Genomic DNA, 22,583 nt, shown 5'->3' with positions numbered 1-22,583 from the left:
CTGTAGGCCTGGACTCCCTTCCTCGAAGACCGAGGTGTCAAACACAGGTGCCTCTAAAATATCGAAGGCGATCAGGTCACATACGTGAGCGAGGAGGGTGTGAGGACAGACAGGCACCCCCGAGGTGAGCTGCGTAGCCGATGTGCACAGATCAAGCTAGCTGGGCCAGCGGGCGAGCACAACCACTGAGCCAAGCCTTCCTGTTTCATTAGAGAAGTTTGGAATTTACATTTTTATGTGAAGCTGCCAGATAGCTAAATGTTGGCTCTTCATTCTTGCCAACACATATCTGAAACGCCAGTTTTTGACCTCTGTTTGGGAGTCTTTACTGCACTTAATTCTTCAATTATTTGTGTTCGCAATAAAAAGAATGCTCCACTGCTCTTGGGAACCATCTGATTTACGTTTTTCCATTTACAAACTTATGTGGTACTTCAGTTAGTTTTATCTAGTTAAGTAGTCCTATTGCTTATTATTTAAGTAACTATTCCTATTTTAACAGAGTTTGCCAAAAGACCTGGTATGAACGTGGGACCCACCAATCTTTAGCCCTTAAAATCCTCTTGGGAACCTTTTCTGGATTTCACTTTGTTGGCAGAATTATTCTCAAACCAGCTAAGAATAATATCTCCCAGATTTTAAAGTGTCTTTTTTTCACTCTTTTTTTATTTCTATTTATTTTATTCATTGTCTGATCAAATGACTTTAATTTGCAATTTCTTTCTATTTGATTCTGATCCATTGAGTTAATGGTTAATGCAGTTTTAAATTATTTTTTCCTAAATAAACAGCTGGTTTGGCATATCCGTTGTCAGAACCCGCCTGATTCCCAACCCGTTCAGCCCTCCTCTCTCCACTGCTGAGGCTATTTGATCAGATCCTCCAGGCTCAGTCCCTGATACTGTGTCCAGATTGTCTTTATTGGGCTTTGGTCTGTTCTGTTTTGTTGAGATCCTAGCTGGGGCTGGCTAGTCTCTTCAGGATTGGGACCCCCTACTGGTAGGTGCCACTAACTCTTCCCAAGGACTGGTATTCTGCTCTCAAGCGTGCCGAGCCAGCTGGGTTTATGGTGCCATCTGCTAACGTTGTTCTCTCCCGGACCACTACTGCACCCAAGTCGGCTCTCTTCCTTTAGTTCTCCACTGCAATATCACCCCTTTAAAGTGGGCTTCTTTGACCACAGATGCAGAACCCCCCACATCTACCACAGCATCCAATGTGTTTCCCTCACACCCTATACAGAGATTTGTTTATGGTCTGTCTTCTTCACTACATTAGCCCTGTGGGAGTGGAAATGTGTCTTTCTTATTTACTGTATCCCCAGCACCTAGAATAATGCCCGGCACATAACAGGTGCTCAATGACCGTTGCAGAATGAATGAACAAATGATTATCCCAGTAAATTTTATCGTATGAAGTCAGTCCGCTGAGAACCTTTTAGCCTAATTACGTTATCCAATGTATTTCCTCTTCTTCTCAGTCTCATGTCATTCACCAGTTTGACAAATCTGCTTCATTTCTGTATCTTCACCCAGTCATTAATAAACAAGTTTAACAGCACCGAGTCCTGGGGCACATGTTGGAAACCTCCCTCCTAGAGACAGCCGTTACATAATTAGCATCCTTTTGGTGTAATTGTTTAGCCAATTATAATCTACCTAACTGTTCTTGAATCTAGCTATACGAAAGATTTCAACTCTAATGAATAAAGAGTTTACTAAACCAGAAGGGTCTGAAGCTGGCATAAGGCGGATGAGAAGACTTCCCAAAGTGTTCCAGCATGTGGTGGAAAATGGGTGGCGTGAATGTTGTGGAGGAGACACACACATCAGATGTCTGGCTGGCCCAGACACTCTGCTTGCCCCGACTGCCAGATTCAATGATTCTCTGACTCATTACACTCACGTGCACTGTTTGCTTTGTTCACATTATACTGCGAAAGCTTTTGTTATATTCACATTATCCTGAAAAAGTTCCTTTCTCTATCTGTACCTCTTTCATTATAACTTTATGGGGCTTAAATTAAATTTTTTCATACCTTTGCCACTTCTTCCTCACTTTCATCATTAAGCCTTTTCAGTTCTTCAAGATCCAGGCCAAATTCACATTGTTCTAATTTTGCAATATTATCTACTGTTTCATTTTCTTCCATCATCTTCAGAACCTGAATTTTAAAATAAAAAAGGATGGTGACAAGTAAAGAATTAAACTTTAGAGAGATAGGTTTCTTTGTCTCTTTAGGTAGCAATCAATAAAAAAACGATGTTCTGTTTATCTAACTATATTACTGAGTAAAGAATTAGGTTATGGGCTTCTTGTGGTTACTGAAGTTTTAAGGTTTAATCCTTAAAAACTCATTCATCTAATAACAGAAACTATAAAAATGTTTAAGTTCATCACTTCATTGATATTAAGGAATTATTGATATTGGATGTATACTTAATAGTATTGTGGTTGTATGCTTTAAGAGTCCTTATCACTTAGAAATACATACTGGAATAATTAAGGATGAAATGATATGATGTCTAAGATTTACTTCAAAATAATCAGGGGCAGGGGTAATGGATGGGAGTATAGATGAAAGGCTATTGGCCATTGGATTTATTATATTATTATACTCTCCATTTTTGTATGAATTTGAACTTTTGTACAATAAAAATGATCTTTAAAGTTGATAACTTCAAAAACCTCAGGGGCAAAGGATACACATTGCAACCTATATGACAAAGTATTAATATCTTTAATATATAAAAAGCCCTTACAAATCAACAAAAAGGCAGACAATATGATAGAAAAAAATGGGTCCTCAGTTTCAAAATAATGAACTAAGAATGAGGTTACAATTGTCCTTCCTTGCCCACAAAACATAAAATTAAGAGAAAAGAAATATATAATAAATAGATAAATCCATTACTGCAGTTAAGAGGAAACAAGATCCTTCAGGAACATGGAAACTATGACACCTGAAAGACGAAAATCAGATGGATCAGAAGGATGATCATAGCCCCAAATGCCTACAGGACAGTACTCAAAAAAAGGCAGACGCTACACCAGATATGGGAGGCAGGAGTTACCTAAGAGTAACTGGCAGATTGATTAGTTGGGGATACTGCATTAGAAATGGCAGTGGACAGAACCTGTAGGTAGCCCCACCCAGTAAAGCTCCTTGTGGCCCAGCAGTAGTAATCTGAGTATTTGTCTCCAGGTGGAAGCAACTACAACAGGGATAAACAGAGGATCCTGTAAGTTTTCAGAGATAAAAATCTGGTAACGAACAAAGACTTGGGAATCAGAAAGACACTGGATTCTCTGAAGCAAATGCTGAAAGGTAGAAGACAATGCAGCAAGCCTTCAAAATTCTGAGGGAAATCATCACACACCTAGGCAAACTATCAAATGCATGTGAAAGTAGGATGAAGACATTTTATGAAAAACCACATCTCAAAAAATGTACCTCCCACATACCCTTTTCTCAAGAAGAGAGCCAAAGCATCTTACATCTCTGGGGGCAGGCACCATTCACATTGGACCACGTTTAAATGGCACCCTAGAAGCACAGCTATGTTATAGAGGATGTTCCCAAGCACGGGGGCAACACAGCAGCTCTGCGTAGGAAGCAACCGAAAGACACACCCCAAGGAAACAAGGAAAATACATGGATCCAGGAAATAGGGGCTCCAGCTCTGGAGACGGATGAGAGCATTTCTGAGGAAGATGGACAAGAGAAGTCCCCAGGGCAGCAGCCATGTGCCTGGTCCACAGAGCAGGAGAAGCTGCTGCCACTAGAGCTGGAAGATGGAAAGCTCTAGAAGGGAGATCACTTAAAAAAAATGCACCGACAGATTGATCACTTCAGGTATTTGATGGTACTGAGAAGAGTTTTTCAGCATTTTGAGAGAGTTTGAATAGGAAGTAGGTACACAGAAAGGCTTAATCCAAAACAAATGCAATTATTAATTCCAAGAAAAATGGAGTTGTAAAAATGGAAATGTAGTCATAATATACATGTGCTCGGATTTGAAGAATATTGATGTAACTATAATAATGTGTATACTAAGCATCGGTTTATACGTGTGCTGGAGTGGTGGGGGTATCATAGAACCTAACTACTCATCTTCCATACCACGAGGCCCACAGTTAGTGTCGAATAGAGGTATTGACAAATAGCAGCAGTATTATGAAGACTATTTAGAAAGACAGAAGTAAATAGCCAAACGAAAAAGTGGAAAGAATTGAAAACAGTCTCCTCAGAAGTGCAGGAATCAGAGTCAAGAGAAGTAGGGCAGGCGCTGCTTTTTATTTTTAACTGTGTAACTCAGTATTATTTAACTTGCAAAAATATAAATGTGTAACTTTAATAAAAATGAGTATTTAAAAACCAAATAAGATAGGGTGTTTGGAGAAGACAGAGAAGAAAACCACTGTTTACAGTGGTTTTACAGTAGTAAAAACTCTACCCTGTTAAAGTACCCCAGAAAACTAAGCTTACAGGCAGAGAGAAAAGGGGTATAGTTCTCCACTCTGTGTTGAACAAAATCAAGTTCAGAAAATAATTTTAGACCAAAGGCCGAATGTATTAGTATATGAAATCCCAACACTTACAGTTTTGGCAAGTGCTTTGATTCCTCTTTTTATCTCTTTCCTTTTCTCTGAAAACAGATTAACTTCCTTTTTGATGGCCTGAAATGGAACAAGTACATCATTTAACAAAGCAAGAGAAGTGGGTGTATGTGTGTGTGTGTGTGTGTGGGGGGGGGGTGATACATAGGTAGCACTTCTCTAGAAACAGAAATAAAGAATTTCTTTATTTATTTCTTCCCTCCCTCTCTTCCTCCTTCCCTTTCTCTCTTCCTTCCTTTCTTCTCTCTTTCGACGGGGATTTACTCTATTGCCCAGGCTGATCTCAAACTCCTGGTCTCAAGCAATCCTCCCACCTAAGCCTCCTGAGTAGCTAGGACTACAGGTGCCCACTACCATGCCCGGCTAGAAATAAAGAATTTCTAAAGACTAATAATATAAACTACACATGAAATGCACCACTGCAATACTTTGCTTAAATCTAACTGTTACTGGCCGGGTGCGGTGGCTCACGCCTGTAATCCTAGCCTTCTGGGAGGCCGAGGCAGGTGGATCACTCAAGATCAGGAGTTTGAGACCAGCCTGAGCAAGAGCGAGACCCCGTCTCTACTAAAAATAGAAATAAATTATCTGGACAACTAAAAATATATATAGAAAAAATTAGCCAGGCATGGTGGCGCATGCCTGTAGTCCCAGCTACTCGGGAGGCTGAGGCAGCAGGATCGCTTAAGCCCAGGAGTTTGAGGTTGCTGTGAGCTAGGCTGACGCCATGGCACTCACTCTAGCCCGGGCAACAAAGTGAGACTTTGTCTCAAAAAAAAAAAAAAAAAAAAAAAAATCTAACTGTTACTATGTAAGTGACCATTGAAACAATTGGAAACTGATTCAATTACATGGCCAATGGAAAGAAAATAATTAAGTAGTGAAAAATTAAGTAGTGAATAGTTGACAAAGGGAAACCAATCTCTTCTTTTATTGGGAACTTGAGTGAGGCTAGGTCAGCAGGCTAAATCCAGACACGAGCTGCGGTCAGTCCTCTACCTACATCACCTTCCTGGACAGCTGCAGCCACAGCATCCCTCCTCCTGTTCCTGGCCCACCCCTTTCCTTTAAGACAAGCATCCTCCAAAAGTCACTCCAAAATGAAGTATTGCAGTTCATTCTTTGCTTTGGTTTACCTGGACACTTTTGTTGCATTTCCTGTTAACCTGTATATAGTTCGTAAGGCTCGTATGACTTCATCTAAAAGATTGGGCTATGTTTAGGGTATTTGCTTTCTGGAAAGTTACACTTGTGTGATGTAATCCTCTGCCAAGTAGTGTCTTGTTCTACCTTCTAACTTTCTGGTAGGTTTCCATAGGAAACTAATTTATTTGGCACACCTACAGAGTATAATTTCAAACCTATCCCATGTTTTATAAATACCTCTTGGCTTTTTTGTTGTATCCAGGGAATTTCCTTTATAACATCCGTTGAGACTAATTCGTCTTGTGATGAGTCAATGCTAGTCCTCATATCCTGCTGTATCTTAGAAAAAGACAGATATTTCTTACATTTAAAACTCATCAAGTTCTTCCCCTCCTACCCTGCTCTGAATAACTGCTTTGAATCTCTTTGAATTTGTTGCATTCTTAAAAATAATAATATCAAGCATTTTGTCTGCCCAAGATGTCATGTTTTATTAATTTAATTACTACCAGTCTGTTCTTATATCAGCCACATCTTCCACTGAGAAAGCAGAGAGGCTCAGACAGGTCACACCGTCACCATTCCGCCTTCTTGCAGTTGTCATGGCCCAAACACGCCTGCCCGTCGAGGTCTGCACCATCAACTGTGCTTAGGATCTTAATCTTTTCCTCCTTCTTGAGTTCTTTACACTTTTTTTAAAATTGCATCTCCGTCTGCATCATACATTTCTCCCTTCTTCTAGATCTTTCCCAACAGTATCCAAACGTGCTTTAGTATCTCCTGTCTTAGGAAAACTCCTCTCAATTATCTACCACATTCTCCTTTAGCTATATCACCCTATTTCTATGCTCCCCTTTGCAGCAAAATGTCCGGAAAGAGTTGGGGTGTCATCTTCTCCTGGCTGTCCCATAACTTCACTGGCTGCCTCTGCTTCCCTGGACTCTTCCCCTGGCTCTCTAGAAGTTGCTCTGTTGGGTCTTCGTCTGCTTCTCACCGTTTGTGCTTCCATGATGACCTTACCTGGCTCTATGGCTTCAAATTCCACCCACACATCCTTGACCCTCAAACCAACATCTCCAGTCCCAGCCTCTCCCCAGAACTCAAGGCTCATCTACCCAACGGCCTCCTTGGCATCTCCCCTTGGGCGTCTAACAGGCTTCTATCGCTCAGCATGGGTAAAACTGATTTCAGATTCCTTTCTTTCTCTCCCACAGTCTGCCTCAGCTCCATGAATGGTGCCACCCCTACCCAGTTGTTCAAGTAGAATAATCTAGGAGCTGGTCTCGAGTCCTTTCTTTTCCTTTCCCTCTCTGTCCAATCCATCAGTGAGTTCTATCAACTCTACCTCTGAAGCCCACCTCAGATCTGCCACTTCTCTCCTGCCCCACGAGACTCTTCCACCCCAGCACCTCCACCTGGACCTCTGCTGAAGCCCCCGAGTCATCTCCCTGCTCCCACTCTTGTCCCCTACAAGAAACACTCTCCACACAGCAGCAAGTAATCTTTCCAAAACCATTAATAAGATCTTGCTAATCATCTGCTCAGAACACTTGCCAAGGTTCTCATTACATGCAAAATAAAATCCAAATCTTTACCTGGCTTGTGAAGCCTTTCGTGAGCTGGTCTCTTCCCATTTTGAGGACCTCACCTCCTAGCACTTTCTCCCCTGCTTGCTTGGACTGCACAGGCCTTTTCTAGGTCCTCACACATCACACGCCAAGCTCTTTCCCCCTCTGGCTCCAGGATTCTTGCTCCCTCCCCCTTTGCACTGTGTTGTTCTCTTTTAACTCAGATTGCAGCTGAAATGTCTTTTCTTTAGAGAGACTATCCAGCCAAATGCGATCACATCCACCTATCCTTACTCATTCACTGAATAGAACTTGTTACTATCTAATCGTTTCTTATTTATTTGCTTATGTATCTGCCTCTCCCTGCCCAGCCCAAACCCAATTAGAATGTAAACTCCATGAAATCAGAAACTTTTTCTGTCTTGTTTATGACTGTATCCACCACAGCCTAGCACTTTATAGGCTCTCAATATATTTGTGAAATGCATGAATGTTGTACTCTAGCTAGACACTTCCTAAACAATGTATGTGACATGAATGTATATAGAGAGTGATTTGACCAAGCACCAGTGTTGGTAGATTTTTTTTTCCATGCAAGCCCAGATCTTGTACTATGGTTTAAATGAGATCTGAGATGTAATATTTGTGATTGCTTTGAGAAAGGCTGAATATTTTCTCTCAGATGTAGCTGATACCTGTCTGAAAATCATGAGATACCTGGATAAAGAGAAATATTGAAATATCTGCTTAAAGAAAACCATAAAATTCTACCTGAATTAGAAAGAAAAAGCAAGAAAGCAAGCCGGCAATCTAGCTACCCAGCCACATTGGAACTCAACTGTGTGTTCAGGTTCAGATCCCAAGTCTAAGGAAATTTCTGGTGCTGTACTTAAATAATAATTCTCCTCATCCATGGTACTGATCAGAGAAGTTAGTAGTCTTTGGGAATAGTCAAAAATTTCAGTGGCTAAGTTTCCTCCAAGATGCCTGTATTAGTAAGAAAGAAAACATAGGTTACAAAATCACAATGAATAAAAATCACCTTCAGCAGTATTATTTCCAGATACCTAACCATATCTTCACAAAGAAACATGTGGACAATTCTCCACAGACATTCTGATTCAGAAATTCTAGAAGGGGCCCAAGAATGTGCATTGCTAACAAGCTCACTGATGCTGCAGATTCCACCTGAATAACATTGTTATGAATGATTTAAAGGTCAGAAGTCCAGGTGATTATCAATGGACCATAATGTCTTATGTAGGGCTCCAGCACTTGTTTGCTGTCACCTGAGATGCTAGTTGTTCACTGACTATAAAGGATATGTTAGGACTTACATAGTGAGATACAAGTTAATATTTTATTCAGGATTCCACATATGAAATGGGCATAATGATGCAGTCTTCAAAAGAGTCTTTGAAATAAGTGGCTACCAAAATTGTTATGATAGAAAATCTCCACAATATTTAACATTTTTCACAATGTTGCTGAGAAACACCATGTTTTACTACTATTTTGATCACAGAAGGCAATGAAATATTATTTTTGTTGAAATGAATCTCATTGACTAGTGATATCTGTTGGCAGGTCAAGCAAGGCAACATCGAAAGTCCAGGACACACTTTTCATGTCTTTACCCCTGGGTCATCATGTATATGTTTGGCACTATTTGTTTACTTAGAATTTTCATTTTAGTCTAAGCAAAGTCTGAATAACTTAGTATTACCTAAGAAACATCTAATTAGGAAAATAAATGTGTATGTATACATACATACAGCATGTGTCAGATTTTCTGAGGGATAAATAGGAATTTTTAAAAGTTATTTTAATATATATTATACATATATACAAACTATGCTTATACATATATAAACTATGAGTATATAGATAGATAGATAGATGCCTTGATATCTGGGGTCTTGCTGATGGTGGGGGCATACCCTCTGAAGGCTAGCCAATTTCTAGAGATAGTAAACAACTCTCCCTGGAGCATGCCTCTCAAATGCAAACCAACCAATGCAGAGGCCACACTCCAATCACCTCTTCTAGTGGGCTTTCACAATCAGGGCCACCACTTCCCTCCCCTAATCACCCCAGGGCCAAGCACCAGACATCTGGGGCAGCGCTATACCCCAGAACCCACTAATATTATTCAAACTAGCCAATCCTAAACCTGTGGATCCTTCCTATGGAAACCATACTAAAGACCTTTGTCCCCATCTTCCCCACTCCCCCAGCCTCCTGACCCACACCGTGCTTCCTCGTGTGCACTTAAGCAATAATAAAATCTATATTTTATTATTTAATTAAATCAAATCTATATTTTTATTATTATTTTTTTAGACAAGAGTCTCGCTCTGTCGTGTGGCATAGAGTGCAGTGGCATGATCACAGCTCACTGCAACCTCAAACTCCTGGGCTGAAGGGATACTCCTGCCTCAGCCTCCCGAGTAGCTGGGACTACAGGCATGAGCCACCACACCCAGCTAATTTTTTCTATTTTTCATAGAGACAGGTTCTCACTCTTGCTGAGGCTGGTCTCGAGCTCCTGGCCTCAAGCAATCCTCCCACTTTGGTCTCCCAGAGTGCTAGGATTACAGATGTGAGCCACCGCACCCAGCCTAAAATCTATTAATGTATTTTAAAACACTGTACCCCATGGGGTTGCTTACTCCACACTGCACATACCTCCATTTTAGGTAGATAAGGGTGCCATCATCTGTCCCATTCACCAGAATGTTTTCTCCGTTTGCTGAAATTCTCATGGACTGAATCCCGTGCCCCTGGTGAGAATGACTCCGACACCGAGCAAAAGTTTCCTCAATAGTTTTAGGAACAAGGTGGAGAAATTACAAATGCAATTTTATGACATGGCTTTTCCAAAGGGTTACATGCACTTTTGCTTGTGGATCAATCTTCCTATTTGCTAACAGCATTTCAGTTGGTATGGAAGTAGCCTCTTGGTAATAAATAGTATTTAAAATCCCTAGTGCAAACAACATTCCCCAATACTGATTTATTCTCCTACTGCCTTTCTGTAGTGTGGATGGAGAGGGATTATTATCACCAATTTATAACAGGAACCCAGACACAGAAGTGAGCGGATTGCAGGAGTCTACCCAGCTAGGGGAGGGCCTTGAGCAAGCAGAGATGGCAAAGTCAGACACCTTCAAGAATCAGACAGGTCCTATTTATGAGTGTGATGCGAGAGGGTGGTGGCACTGCGAAGAATGGGAGATAACATGCCCTGGATGCTGATTAAACCAGTTTAATTAGAACACAAACATATCACACTGTAAGAGTGTGCTGTGAAAACTGCTTCCTGTCCCCATGCCCCAACACCTCCCAACGGCTGCCCATGTAATTAGTACCTTCACTATATTTTCAGAGTATTTTTATGCACATATAAACAAATTTTTATATAAATATAAATTATTCTTACATAAATTATAACATAATACTTATCTTACACCTTGCTTTCCCCTTTAACAATCAATACATCTTGCGGTTCTTTCTATATTGTTACGTAAAGATTTCCTCATTCTATATTACGGCTGCATAATATTCCATACTATTTATGTATTAATTATGTGTCATTATTTATTTACCCAGTCCTCTGTTGATGGATATTGGGTAGCTTTTACAAACAATGCTGCCATCAATAACCTCATACATGAGGCGCTTTTCATGTGAGCATAGGTAATAGAATCACCCAGAACAGCTCCGAGGCCTTGCCTATCCTGCGACTATCAGGTATACCACACATTGTAACTCACTGGAGTGATGGTGTAGCAGAGTTTGCAAATCATTCTCTTAAGAATAATCTCTAAGAGATTGAAGACTTTCCATATAACATCACTTTTGCCCCAGCTGTATTCCAAATATGCTTTCCTACAGGTGAGCAAAAGGAGCCAGGATGTGCACAACCAGGGGCCTAGCTTACCTATGGACCCCAGGGGTGTGGCTCGTGGGTGACTGCAATGTTTCAGGTGTGTGGGAGTAGAAAACTGGGAAAGAATAACCCACAGGATGAGAGCTTCCCTGATATCACAGGTGAGCACCTGAAGCTCAGTGAAGCTGAGTTTTGCGTCAGTTTCCAAGACACAAAACTAGCTGATGATGGAGCAGGGCTGGTGCCCGTCCCTGCTGCTCTACCCAGTGCTTTTCATTTGCATCTTACTGCTTGGAGTTTCCTCCCTTACAGATTCAAACCTCACCACACAGAAACACCAGTAAAAATGCTAAAGTCATTAATACCATCAGTGGTAAAAATGTTGAGTCAATTTACTTAAGAATTCCAATTCCTTCACTAAGGGATTTTGTTCCTCATATAAGATCTATATATGTATATATCCCATAATGTTTTTTTAAAAAAGGAGTTTACCAAAGAATAAATATCTCGGATACACAGAATTCCACATTTAGCTATTGTTGCAAGCCACAATCCATGTGAAGACAGATAGAGTATTCCAGGTCCATACTGTTTGCTTTGCACTTTTTGGTATGGTTTAAGAATGCAAACACCACTATGTTCCTGCCAATCAAAGAAAATGACCACATTATAGAAAAGATCAGGTGAGTGGCATCTTCTTCAGGTTTGCAGATGTGAATGCATGTACAGTCAGCTTCAAATCCACAAACGTTATCATTGGAAACAAACTGATGCAGGATAAAGTGGGCACCTGTATTTGCACCATTTTCCCCAACTTTGTTTGCAAATAAAAGTTTGTTTCTTCCAACTAAGGAAACTCTTCATGATATGTTAGCCTGTCATTAACGATCCAGCCTAAACTGACAATCTCTGTTTTTCCTAATCATTTTCATATGTCCTCATACTCAAGTCAAAATAAAGCAATCAAGTCAGGCACGGTGGCTCATTCCTGTAATCCTAGCACTCTGGGAGGCCGAGGTGGGAGGATCACTTGAGCTCAGGAGTTCAAGACCAGCCTGAGCAAGAATGAGATCCCATCTCTACAAAAAATAGAAAAAATAAGCTGTGCGTGGTGGCACGTGACTGTAGTTACAGCTATTCGGGAGACTTGAGCCCAAGAGCTTGAGGTTGCAGTGAGCTATGATGACACCACGGCACTCTACCCAGTCTGACAGAGCGAGATTCTGTCTCAAAAATAAATAAATAAATAAATAAACAAATAAATAAATAAGTCAATATTCCCCCTGTGTGTCTCCTGCATTCCCACCACCAGGCCTCTGCACATGTCCTTCCTTTTGTCTGGACTGCCCTTGTTCACTCTATCCCCACCAGTCCACCCTGCCTCCCTACATCAGCACTGCCCACCTCCAGGAAGATCGTACACAATATTTCCCCATGTCTAAATCTGAACTATTCTTCAAAGTTCAGCTCAAATATTGCTTTGTCCGTGAACCTTTTCTTGAATCCTCCTTGCCACGAACCATTTCTTTCTTCCCTGGATTTCTATGTCTTATACTGGCTACTCTGGGAGACAAAGGCTTTGATTGAAGAATTTAGAGAGGAATGAAGGTAGATACTACTGGGGCAGGAAGATAGGCAACAGCAGGAAACTCAGTGGCCAAAGGGCAGCAGGCAGGAAGGCACTGGGCTAACATGTGCAGCAGGAGGTGACACAGTGCAGGAGGAGCTGGAAGACAGAGTAAAGGAAGGATGCCAGGAACACAGCTTTATTATTTTGTGCAAGTTTTCTTAGGGCTCAGGTGCAAGTTCCACTAAAAATCATTTACCCTGTAGCCCCTGGCATCTCTAGAATAGGTTTTCTGATGCTAGATTGTTTTTTAAGGCAATGAACTAATATCATCTGCATGTTTATCTGACAAGTATGATGTATGTGGCACAAGTGTGAGGTTGCTCAAATATATTTTATGATGGATTAACAAATAACACTAATTGTCCAACTCAACGGAATTACGTTAATACAATAAAGCCGTTTGTTTTAACTGGATGATTCTGTTAAAGTAGTCAAGAGGATCACATCTAATTAGGACAGTGTGTCAATCTTGATTGCTAACATAAATGAGAGCATGCTTAAGCTTTGACATACTTCTTCAGGAAGAGGATAGCTACAGATGTACGGCACTTGATTACAGAAGCCATATATTTGGTTACTTTGAAAGTCCAAGACGGCAGAGGACAGAGAGTGGTCCACCTCATACAGGTACTTATGAATGAATTCATCTCTCAGCCTCCCTCGTTCATCAGCAAAGGTTGCAGAGACTATCAGATTTGAAAAAGAAGAGAGATCACTTGCACAATATATTGATTTTATATTTTTAAATCATTATGAACAGTTATGAAAGGCAAAATAAAAATTTTAAATGCTCCATTAATATTGCAGAGGGTATTAGGTGATAAAAATAATTTAAAAACAACTTGTCTCCACTGAAAATACTTGAGTATTAAATGACTGATAGTGAGTAAAATATCTTTTGTAAGGCCTTGGTTAATATTGCCAGTTAACTTAGAGACATATCATTAAAAGAAACTCATGATGGTATAGAGATTCTTAATTAAAACATAAAAGTACTTTGAGGTTTTCAGCTTTTTCTCCTCTGTAATGATATATTTGCAAAATTATTATCCAGACATATTTGTCATTAAAACAAAGATTGTCTATTTTCTCATACCTTCTTATCCAGGAAGCTTTCTTTGTAATTTTATCAGTGGAGGTAACTACACTGTAGTCTACTTGAATTTGACTATGTATACTTAAAGCTACAAAACAAGAGACATCACAAAATGACAAATCAACTTGACACAGCGTCAGTTGATCCTGTCTCTTTTCTCCGATAATCAAGCAGAGTGGTGTAAATCACATTATAAATTGTTTAGCAGCCATATAGTTTTACTTTGTAAAGATGGACAAAAGGCAGCCCTTTACCTTTTCTAAGATTAAAAACAAAAAACAAAAACCCTTAGCAATGACTTATCTGGGCCCAGGACAGAACCGGTTTCTCAGTTTTCCGTTACCGTGTGGTAGTATCACAGGCAGAGTGAACATTTCCAGCCTGCTTCTTCCTGTTTCTGGAAGCGGGGAAAGCGCCAGCACTTCCACGATATCTGTTTCCAGAAGAGACACTGTGGATATTTGCAAAATGTCTTTGCCCACCTCTGCAAGCAAACAGAAATCAACGCCACAGTGGTCATCGGTAAGTTTAAGGAGCCTTTTACCTTCCCAATTAAGATATCACATTATAGACTTGTCTTTACTAAATCTTTAGATCCAAATTTATTTATCAGACGTTTAAAGTGACCTTTAAATGTAAGTGACAGGGACATTTTTGATGACAAGATGAAAGATGCTCCTGGCAGATTCAAACCAGCCCGGCTTGGCTCAGGCTTCTTTCCTAACAGCTGGGGTGGCCCCCGGGGAGCGGCATCTCTACCCTCTTCGTCACCGTCTGTATGCTCTGACCCCTCGCACGCCCACTCTAGCCAGGTTACCCACTCCTAATATCGCTAAACTCGGGCCTCTGTGTCCTTTGCATCCGTGGTCAGGGGATTGCGAGCGTTCCCCCTTGCAAGGTGTGCCAGGCTGCAGCCCACCTTGGATTCACTCCAGAGTCGCTCCTCCACTGCTCACGGGACTGTGCCTCGGGTGGTACTTTCTCAGGCCCCCCATCAGCGCTTCCCCTAGGTGTTCCGCACAAGACCTTTCCTGTTACTTAACAAGACTGAGGACATCTCACACAAGCTCAACCTCAGCTGTCTGTTTCCATCCTGCCCCCTCCTTTCCTGACAGTGATGTGGGAATGAAATGTAACCCCTTCCTGTCTGTGATTTTGGGACCATTCCTCTAATCACCTATTAGACCATTCACTATCAATTACCTCTTTTTATCTTGTGTCCCTTATGGTTCCTTTTCTCCAACCCTCAAGACTCCACTGTCTTCAAATAAAACCTTCCTTCAACTCTGCTTCCTCACGACAGTTACCATCTGACTCTTTTCTCCACTGCAAACTTCCTAACATATGTCACTACATACTGACTTCATTTTTTTACCTCTGTTTCCTCCCTAACCTCTCTGTCTCTCCATTCCAAAGCGGCAGCTCTCCCAGGGATCACCCGCTGACGGGCAAACATGTGAGGGCCTCACCCTAGTCCTCACCCACTCACACCTGTCACAGGTGTCACCTCAGCCAGCCTTCCTCCAGTGCTTTCTGGGGAGGGTGACTCCCAGTTCTCTCGTTACTCTGGCCCATCCTCAGTTTTCTTCACTGACTCATCTTCCTCGGGCCACAACTTCAATGTAAAATGTAGACCAGGTTTCTATTCACAGCTTCTTCCATCCCACCCCCTGGCCAGTCAGATATGTCAAAAATTGAACATTTAGGCAGGATATGCATCCACTCTGAGGTCAGCTAGAGGGCCTACCACTCCCAGTGCCATCTAATTTACATATCAAGGTCACCTGTTTTGCCCCATTGAGCATTTTGGGTTTGCTTCTACTCTGGTTTCTTGAGCCATCTCATTAGCTTCCATGATTTCAAGATCAGAATTCTATCAGTAAGCCCTGTACTACTGCATCTCTATTTCCAAACTTAAGCCAAATATCCCCAAATGAAGAGCTTATTGGCTTCAAACCTGCAGAGCTTGTCAGCTCACCCTATCCTTCAACCTCTAAAACTTTCTTCTTCAATTAATGACATAAACTTCCACCAAACACGCTAGAAATTTTGGAGTTGTTGTTGATCCCTCCCCTTCACATATAATCGAATACCAAGTCCTACTGATTCCATCACTCATAGCTATCCCCTTTTCTCTTTCCATGACTACTACCTGGGTTTGTGCATCGTCGATAAGAGCGCACACCCTGAAGGTGGACTTGCCAAGTCTGAGTCATGGCTCTGTCGCTAACTAGCTGCATGACCTTGAACAAGTACTTAACCTCGCTGTGCCTCAATCACCTCATCTGCAAAATGGGGATAACAGTAGTACCTACCTCATAAAAGTTGTCTAAGAGTTCAATGAGTAGACACATGTCAAGGGCATAGAACACTGGCTGTTACGTAGTAAGGCATCCCTCAATAAATTTTGGCTGTTGTTATGATTATGACTATTACCATCTCTTTTTTTTTTTTTTTTTTTTGAGACAGAGTCTCACTTTGTTGCCCAGGCTAGAGTGAGTGCCGTGGCGTCAGCCTAGCTCACAGCAACCTCACACTCCTGGGCTTAAGCGATCCTACTGCCTCAGCCTCCCGAGTAGCTGGGACTACAGGCATGTGCCACCATGCCCGGCTAATTTTTTTTGCTATATATATTTTTAGTTGGCCAGATAATTTCTTTCTATTTTTAGTAGAGACGGGGTCTGACTCAGGCTGGTCTCGAACTCCTGACCTCGAGCGATCCACCTGCCTCGGCCTCCCAGAGTGCTAGGATTACAGGCGTGAGCCACCACGCCCGGCCTATTACCATCTCTTGTCTTGGCTAGTACTATAGCTTCCTAACTCATCTTTTTTATTTCATTGTCTTTCCTTTCTACTCCATCCTTCACACTAGTGCCAGAGTTGCCCTCTAAAAACCAAGTCAAATCATGCCAGTTCTGTCTTGGAAGCCCCATGATGTCTCATTAACCACAGAACAAATTCCAGACTCGTTGGAATGATATTCAAGTTCCTTCATTCTCTTTCAGACATCATTGCCATGGTAACCTTCTAGTCAACTCTTCCATTTACCTGTTTCACCAGACCTTTTAGCATTCCAAGTACCTTTGTTCCTATTATTATTTTGAGCAGGATACAAATATGCACCATCCTAAACTAAAAAAATCCTTCAATCCTACTACTTTAAACCCTTGGAAAACTCTCCCCCAGTCCTCTGAGCCCCCTTACCTGTGCCCACCCTCCCCTCCACTCTTTTCCGCACACCTGGCAGGATTAATTGCTCCTGTTTCTGAGCCTACACAGTACTCTGCTTTTTCCTCCTCTACCAAATTGTCTCCCTGATGGTTTCATCTCTCATGAGACCTGGGTTCAGCATTTTGCACCTAGAAGGCACTTGATAAATGTTATAAATAAATGGATGGATTTTAAAATTGAGGGTGGAGGAATATACATATATATATTTGGTACTTAAAGCCAGAGAGAAAATAATTAGTTCTTTATTAAATAGAGATCAAATATTACTTTAAAAATATTTCAGAGAGAAATCAACCCAACTTCTTCTTATAACAACATTAGGAATGTTTAGCCATTTCATTAATTCAATAATTGATTCAAAAGAATTTATTTAGCAACAACTATGTACCAAGCAGATAACTCTAATATTCCAAATACATCTAAATATAACATGAGAATTCTCCTAAATAACTTTAACAGTTATTTAAGTGTTTCTCTTTCAGAAAATCTACCATAAATAATTGTTTAGAGTTCCATTTTCATAAACTTAAATTCTTTGGAATAAAGTGATCAATATTTTAAATTAATAAACATTCTATGTTGTACCTGTGAATCCGATAATCTGAAATGAGCTTGTGGGCTTGGCATTGAGAATAAAGACGTTTCCTTCTGATGTTCCAACCAACAGAAATAGTCCTCTCTGGTCATAACTAGAAAAGAAAAAATCTGATTATCAGATTATTCTTGTCTCACCAATGAGATGGTTAACAAGTTTATTGAATGACCATGGGGATATGTTCAAAACCAGTCATTCTTATGGTTTGCGATTTTTAATATTCTCTGACCTCATCAAAGCTGGGTGACTACATATAGGTATAATCATTATACTCTAGGCCAATGCTATTTCTAGGTTACAACTTATAAGTACACTCAGAAGATTCAGTAAAAACGGGCAACTGTTTCATCCTAAGTGCACGAAATATGTCAGTAGAGCCTTCTTGATGTTTCAAGTGAAAATAAGCAATTGTCAAATTAGCAATGGGTGTGACATTTCATTACCCTGTGTGTGCTACCTGGCAGGAGAAGGAAAAATGTAGTGAAACATTTCTACAATGTCATCAAATTAGGAAAAAGTAGGAAAATGCAAATTAGAATAAGAGGAAAGGATCTGAGAAAGGAGAGGCACAAAAAACTATGGTGCAGAGAGCAGGGGTGTAAGTGGAGGGAGGTTATCTATCCTTCCCCACGGAGCCGGAGGCAGCAGAGCTGGGCAGGTAGGGCCCGGAATGCAGAGCCAGCTCCTCCGTGCTGAGCGGGGCAATTCTGGGAAAATGCTTCTTTTCACCTTTCTGAACCTCAATTCCCTAATTTGTCTGATACGGACAAGAATAGTTCCTTTCTGACTGGTGTTTCAAGAATCACATTCAATAAGTTACAATGACCTCAAGCTGTAAAGCAGGACACAATGTCAGTTCTTAATAATACTTAATATTATGATAAATTTAAAAAAGAAAGAGGCTTGGTGCAGTGGCTCAAGCCTGTAATCCTAGCACTTTGGGAGACCAAGGCAGGAGGATTGCTTGAGGCCGGGAATTTGAGACCAGCCTGAGCAAGAGAGAGATCCCTGTCTCTACTAAAAACAGAAAAGTTAGCCAGGCGTGGTGACATGTGCCTGTAGTCCCAGCTACTTGGGAGGCTGAGGCAGGAGAATCACTTGAGTCCAGGAGTTTGAGGTTGCAGTGAGCTGTGATGATGCCACTGCACTCTAGCCCAGGCGACAGAGTGAGACCCTATCTCAAAAAAAAAAAAAAAAAAGTAATAATAATAGCAACACACAAGTCCAAATCCAATGTCTCTGTAGTCATCTTAAAAGTATTGTTTCAAAAGATTTGAAATAGTCTAAATGTCCATCATTTTATTGTTTTAAAAATATGATCGTGTATTTATAATAATACAATACTATGGGGCTAAAAAGAAAAATGAGGATGGCCTTTATGTGGATATAAAACATTCTCTAAGATATACCATTAAGTGAATAAAAAGTAAGTTACAAAACATTGTATATAGTTTTCTCCCCTCAAAAGCAAAGGCAGTGAGTGACTGGAACCCAACTGCCTGGGCTCAAACTCTATCATTTGCTGTTGACTGTCTGTGTAATACTGAACAAGTTATTTAAACTTTTTGTGCCTTATCTTCCTCAACTGTAAAATGGAGGCAAGAAGAGCGTGTACTTCATGGAATTACTACAGCAGAGATGCTCGGGCACACTTAGGTAAGTGCTTGATGATTATTCATATGAATAAAAGGAAGTACTTATCTTTTTCCTTGTTTGTGGATAAAACATCTCTGGAAAGAGACACAAGAAATTGGTACCAGGCTGCCACCAGGAAGAGAATTGGGTGTGTGGGGACAAGGGTGGGGACTCCTCTGTACACCCCTCTCTACTTTGTGAATGGTGAACTGTGTGAATGTGTTAACATTTGAACAAACGAAACATGTAAAACTTAATAGAAATGATGGCTTCCCTGGAATTCTCGACCGATAGGCCTGGCGTGGAGCTGCTGCCGGAGCACGAGTTACTTACACGAGGTGCTGCACGGATGATTCGGAGAGAAAGGCCTTGTGAAGGACCTGGGGGGATTCCGGATCCTGGACGTTGATGAAGTGGACAGAGCCTTCCACGGTGCCCACGGCCGCGCAGAGGGAGGAGGGAGAGCAAGCCAGGACCATGGCCTGTTTGAAATAAACCCAGAGGTTTGTCCTCGCTGAGCCGGAGCACGAAGCCTGCTCTCCTACGTGTAAGAATTCTACCATTTATTTGAAAAGCCTGCTGAATGAGAAGTGCGGTGGGTGACGTGTGGTGCATTATTCCAAGCTAGAGACTCAACATTCCTGAGCTAATCAATTGCATAAGAAGTCTCAGGAATCTTTCAGCCTAAATTAGAATGACAAAAATATCAATAGATTTCTTAAACTTTAAATCACGGCTTCATTTGTATCCCCTAAATGGTGATGAAATGATGATACCAATATCTACGTACATGACTATGAAACAATTAGACCAAAAATAATGCAAAATAAAGTAAGAAATTTAAAATACATTTCTAGCATCTTTTGTACGTTTTTGTGGAATGTTAGTGATTTTTAAAATCAGCATTCATCTACTGGATAATGGCAGATCCTGAGATGCTGGTCCGACTGAGGAAGACTTAAGAAAATAACTATATCACTGGATCATGTAGTCAGTCACCAGGAAAACGCATAACAGATTCCTGTTTATCTCACGATTATTTATATACAATATAATGTCTAAGAGAATAAGTTTGTTTTCACAATACTTAAGGAATCAGAATTATTCTTCTATAATTACACTTTGTAGATAATTTTGAATAAAATCATAGAAAGTTAGAACTGGAAAAGAACTTATGAGACCATCATTTTGCAGAATAGCAAATGGAGGCCCAGGGGGTGCAGCAATCTGCCCACAGCTGGGGAGAAAGTTCAGAGGAGCACTCAGGTGTCCTGCCTCATGAGAACACACACAGTCTCACAACTGAGTGGGCTTTTATTATTTTTAACTGAAAGCCTTTTCTCAGTGTGCATATGTGGTGTGTGTTCCCAAAATAATCAGTTGACATTCTCCTCCGTTCCAGGACAATAGTGGCTTAGTCTGAAAACATACAGTGATAGCCAGAGGGGTCTCACGTACCCTCGCAGGTGCCATCAAGGGAAACCACTAGTGGCCAGTGTCTTGCCATTGTGGTGCTGGGCTGGGTTCCCCAAGGACCACTGCCTAAAGAGTCCAAGACAACACAGTTCCAGGCACAGGCAGGGAGATCTGGCCTCAGCATTGCTGGCTCTATCTCCTGATCAATTCTCCGTAGGGCAGCCGTATCCTCCAGTGAAGAAGACCACTGCATCCCCCCAGTGCAGGCTGAACCACGTGAGTGCACCCTGCCTGGTCTGGAGCCCAACAAAGGTTCACCAAGGCCTTCTGATGGTGCCTACCACCCCTCCTTGGACAAGAGGAACAAGGTAAGTCCTGCTTACATAAGCCTCTGGATAGGTTATTAAACGTTTATATGTCTCTCATCTGTAAAAGGAGTTGTGATCAGATGAACTTGTAAGATCTCTTCTAGTAATTCGAATAGAAGTGAATACATGTAAGTGTTTGTCATATAGGTTATGGTTTTTTTTCATGTTTCATGGTATTTTAGGTAAGAACTTTTATCTTTACTTTTGAGAGAGAGTTTTATTTACCCTATTGAATTATGTATCTTTGGCATCTTGTAATCCTCTTACATAAGGTATGATGCTTTGTCTTTTATTATTGAGATTTTAACTTTATAAAGGGGAAGGATTGAAACTTCCCTACCTATTATTAATACCAAGAACCATATATTATCTTGAACTGTATAATGCAACAAATGATGATAACTTTTAAACAAAAACAGCATTACCATTGCTTTGTGGTCCTTTTATGTTTTGTAATATTTTTGTTTGTTTTTGAAACAGGGTCTTGCTCTGTTGTCCAGGCTAGAGTGCGGTGGTGCAATCATAGCTCACTGCAATCTTGAACTCCTGGGCTCGAGCGATTCTCCTGCCCCAGCCTCCTGAGTAACTGAGACTACAGGAGTGCACCACCATGTCTGGCTAATTTTTCTTATTTTTTTGGCTAATTTTTCTTATTTTTTTTGTAGAGACAGGGTCTCACTATGTTGCCCAGGCTGGTCTTGAACTCCTGGCCTCAAGTGATCCACCTCGGCCACCTCGCTAGTATTACAGGCGTGAGCTACTGCGCCAGGCCCTATAATATTATTTTATGTAAATACACTATGAACCGTGGTATCACATTGTATCAGGTGTTGTGAGCAGTTGTGGTTTGCCACTCAGCATCCATATGCCCTCCTGGAAATTTTCTTGAATATCCACTGAGAAACCATCCCTCCCCTATTTTCAGGATTGAGTGCAATGGCTCTGACTCCATTTCCAGGGCTCAGCTTATGCCAATTGGCATTTCTTGTCTCCCTGTCCATAGTGATTAGTTCAGGGACATTATTATGGCACTAAAATATATTTATCAAGCCTTCTAGAAAGGAGAAACTTCCTTGTTCTTCCTTCCTCTACTGTAGGAATTTCTCTCCCCTGATAGTGTGATGTGAGGTTGGACCCTGTGGCATCTGGGTGCCACTAAATGAGGCCTAGGATGAAACTAAAGGCATAGTGTGGAGACAGAAAGACAAGGTCCTTGATATGTCATTTGAGCTGCTGGACTAGGGCACACATGAAGCCAGAAAAATTCTGCACTTTATAGATGATTAAGCCCATAACCCCCACTTTTTATATTTTGGCTTAAGCTGGTTAGAGTGGCAATTTTCTTTCATTTCTAACTGATCCCCTTGCACTTAGATGGGGCCGTTT

At 41.1% G+C, this 22,583-nt stretch overlaps 1 protein-coding gene across 6 annotated transcripts in view; it reads right to left on the bottom strand.

Annotated features, from left to right (window-relative positions):
• The window catches only part of CFAP43 (cilia and flagella associated protein 43), a 75,191-nt gene that overhangs the window by 25,481 nt on the left and 27,127 nt on the right, over nt 1-22,583 (bottom strand). For 4 of the 6 annotated variants that reach the window (XM_045569355.1, XM_045569359.1, XM_045569356.1 and 1 more), the window contains exons 11-20: nt 19,747-19,895; nt 17,769-17,872; nt 14,296-14,436; nt 13,370-13,542; nt 11,719-11,868; nt 10,023-10,153; nt 8,174-8,321; nt 6,004-6,105; nt 4,603-4,680; nt 2,039-2,164 (exon numbers count right to left, since the gene is read on the bottom strand). In XM_045569355.1, the coding sequence (XP_045425311.1) occupies nt 2,039-2,164; nt 4,603-4,680; nt 6,004-6,105; nt 8,174-8,321; nt 10,023-10,153; nt 11,719-11,868; nt 13,370-13,542; nt 14,296-14,436; nt 17,769-17,872; nt 19,747-19,895 (1,302 nt within the window). The remainder of the gene's footprint in view (nt 1-2,038; nt 2,165-4,602; nt 4,681-6,003; nt 6,106-8,173; nt 8,322-10,022; nt 10,154-11,718; nt 11,869-13,369; nt 13,543-14,295; nt 14,437-17,768; nt 17,873-19,746; nt 19,896-22,583) is intronic. The other 2 variants (XM_045569357.1, XM_045569358.1) reach the window with 2 other exon arrangements.

This window comes from Lemur catta, chromosome 14 (genome assembly GCF_020740605.2).
Source record: "Lemur catta isolate mLemCat1 chromosome 14, mLemCat1.pri, whole genome shotgun sequence".
NCBI lineage: Eukaryota > Metazoa > Chordata > Mammalia > Primates > Lemuridae > Lemur > Lemur catta.
This window is presented reverse-complemented; position numbering and strand designations above follow the sequence as displayed.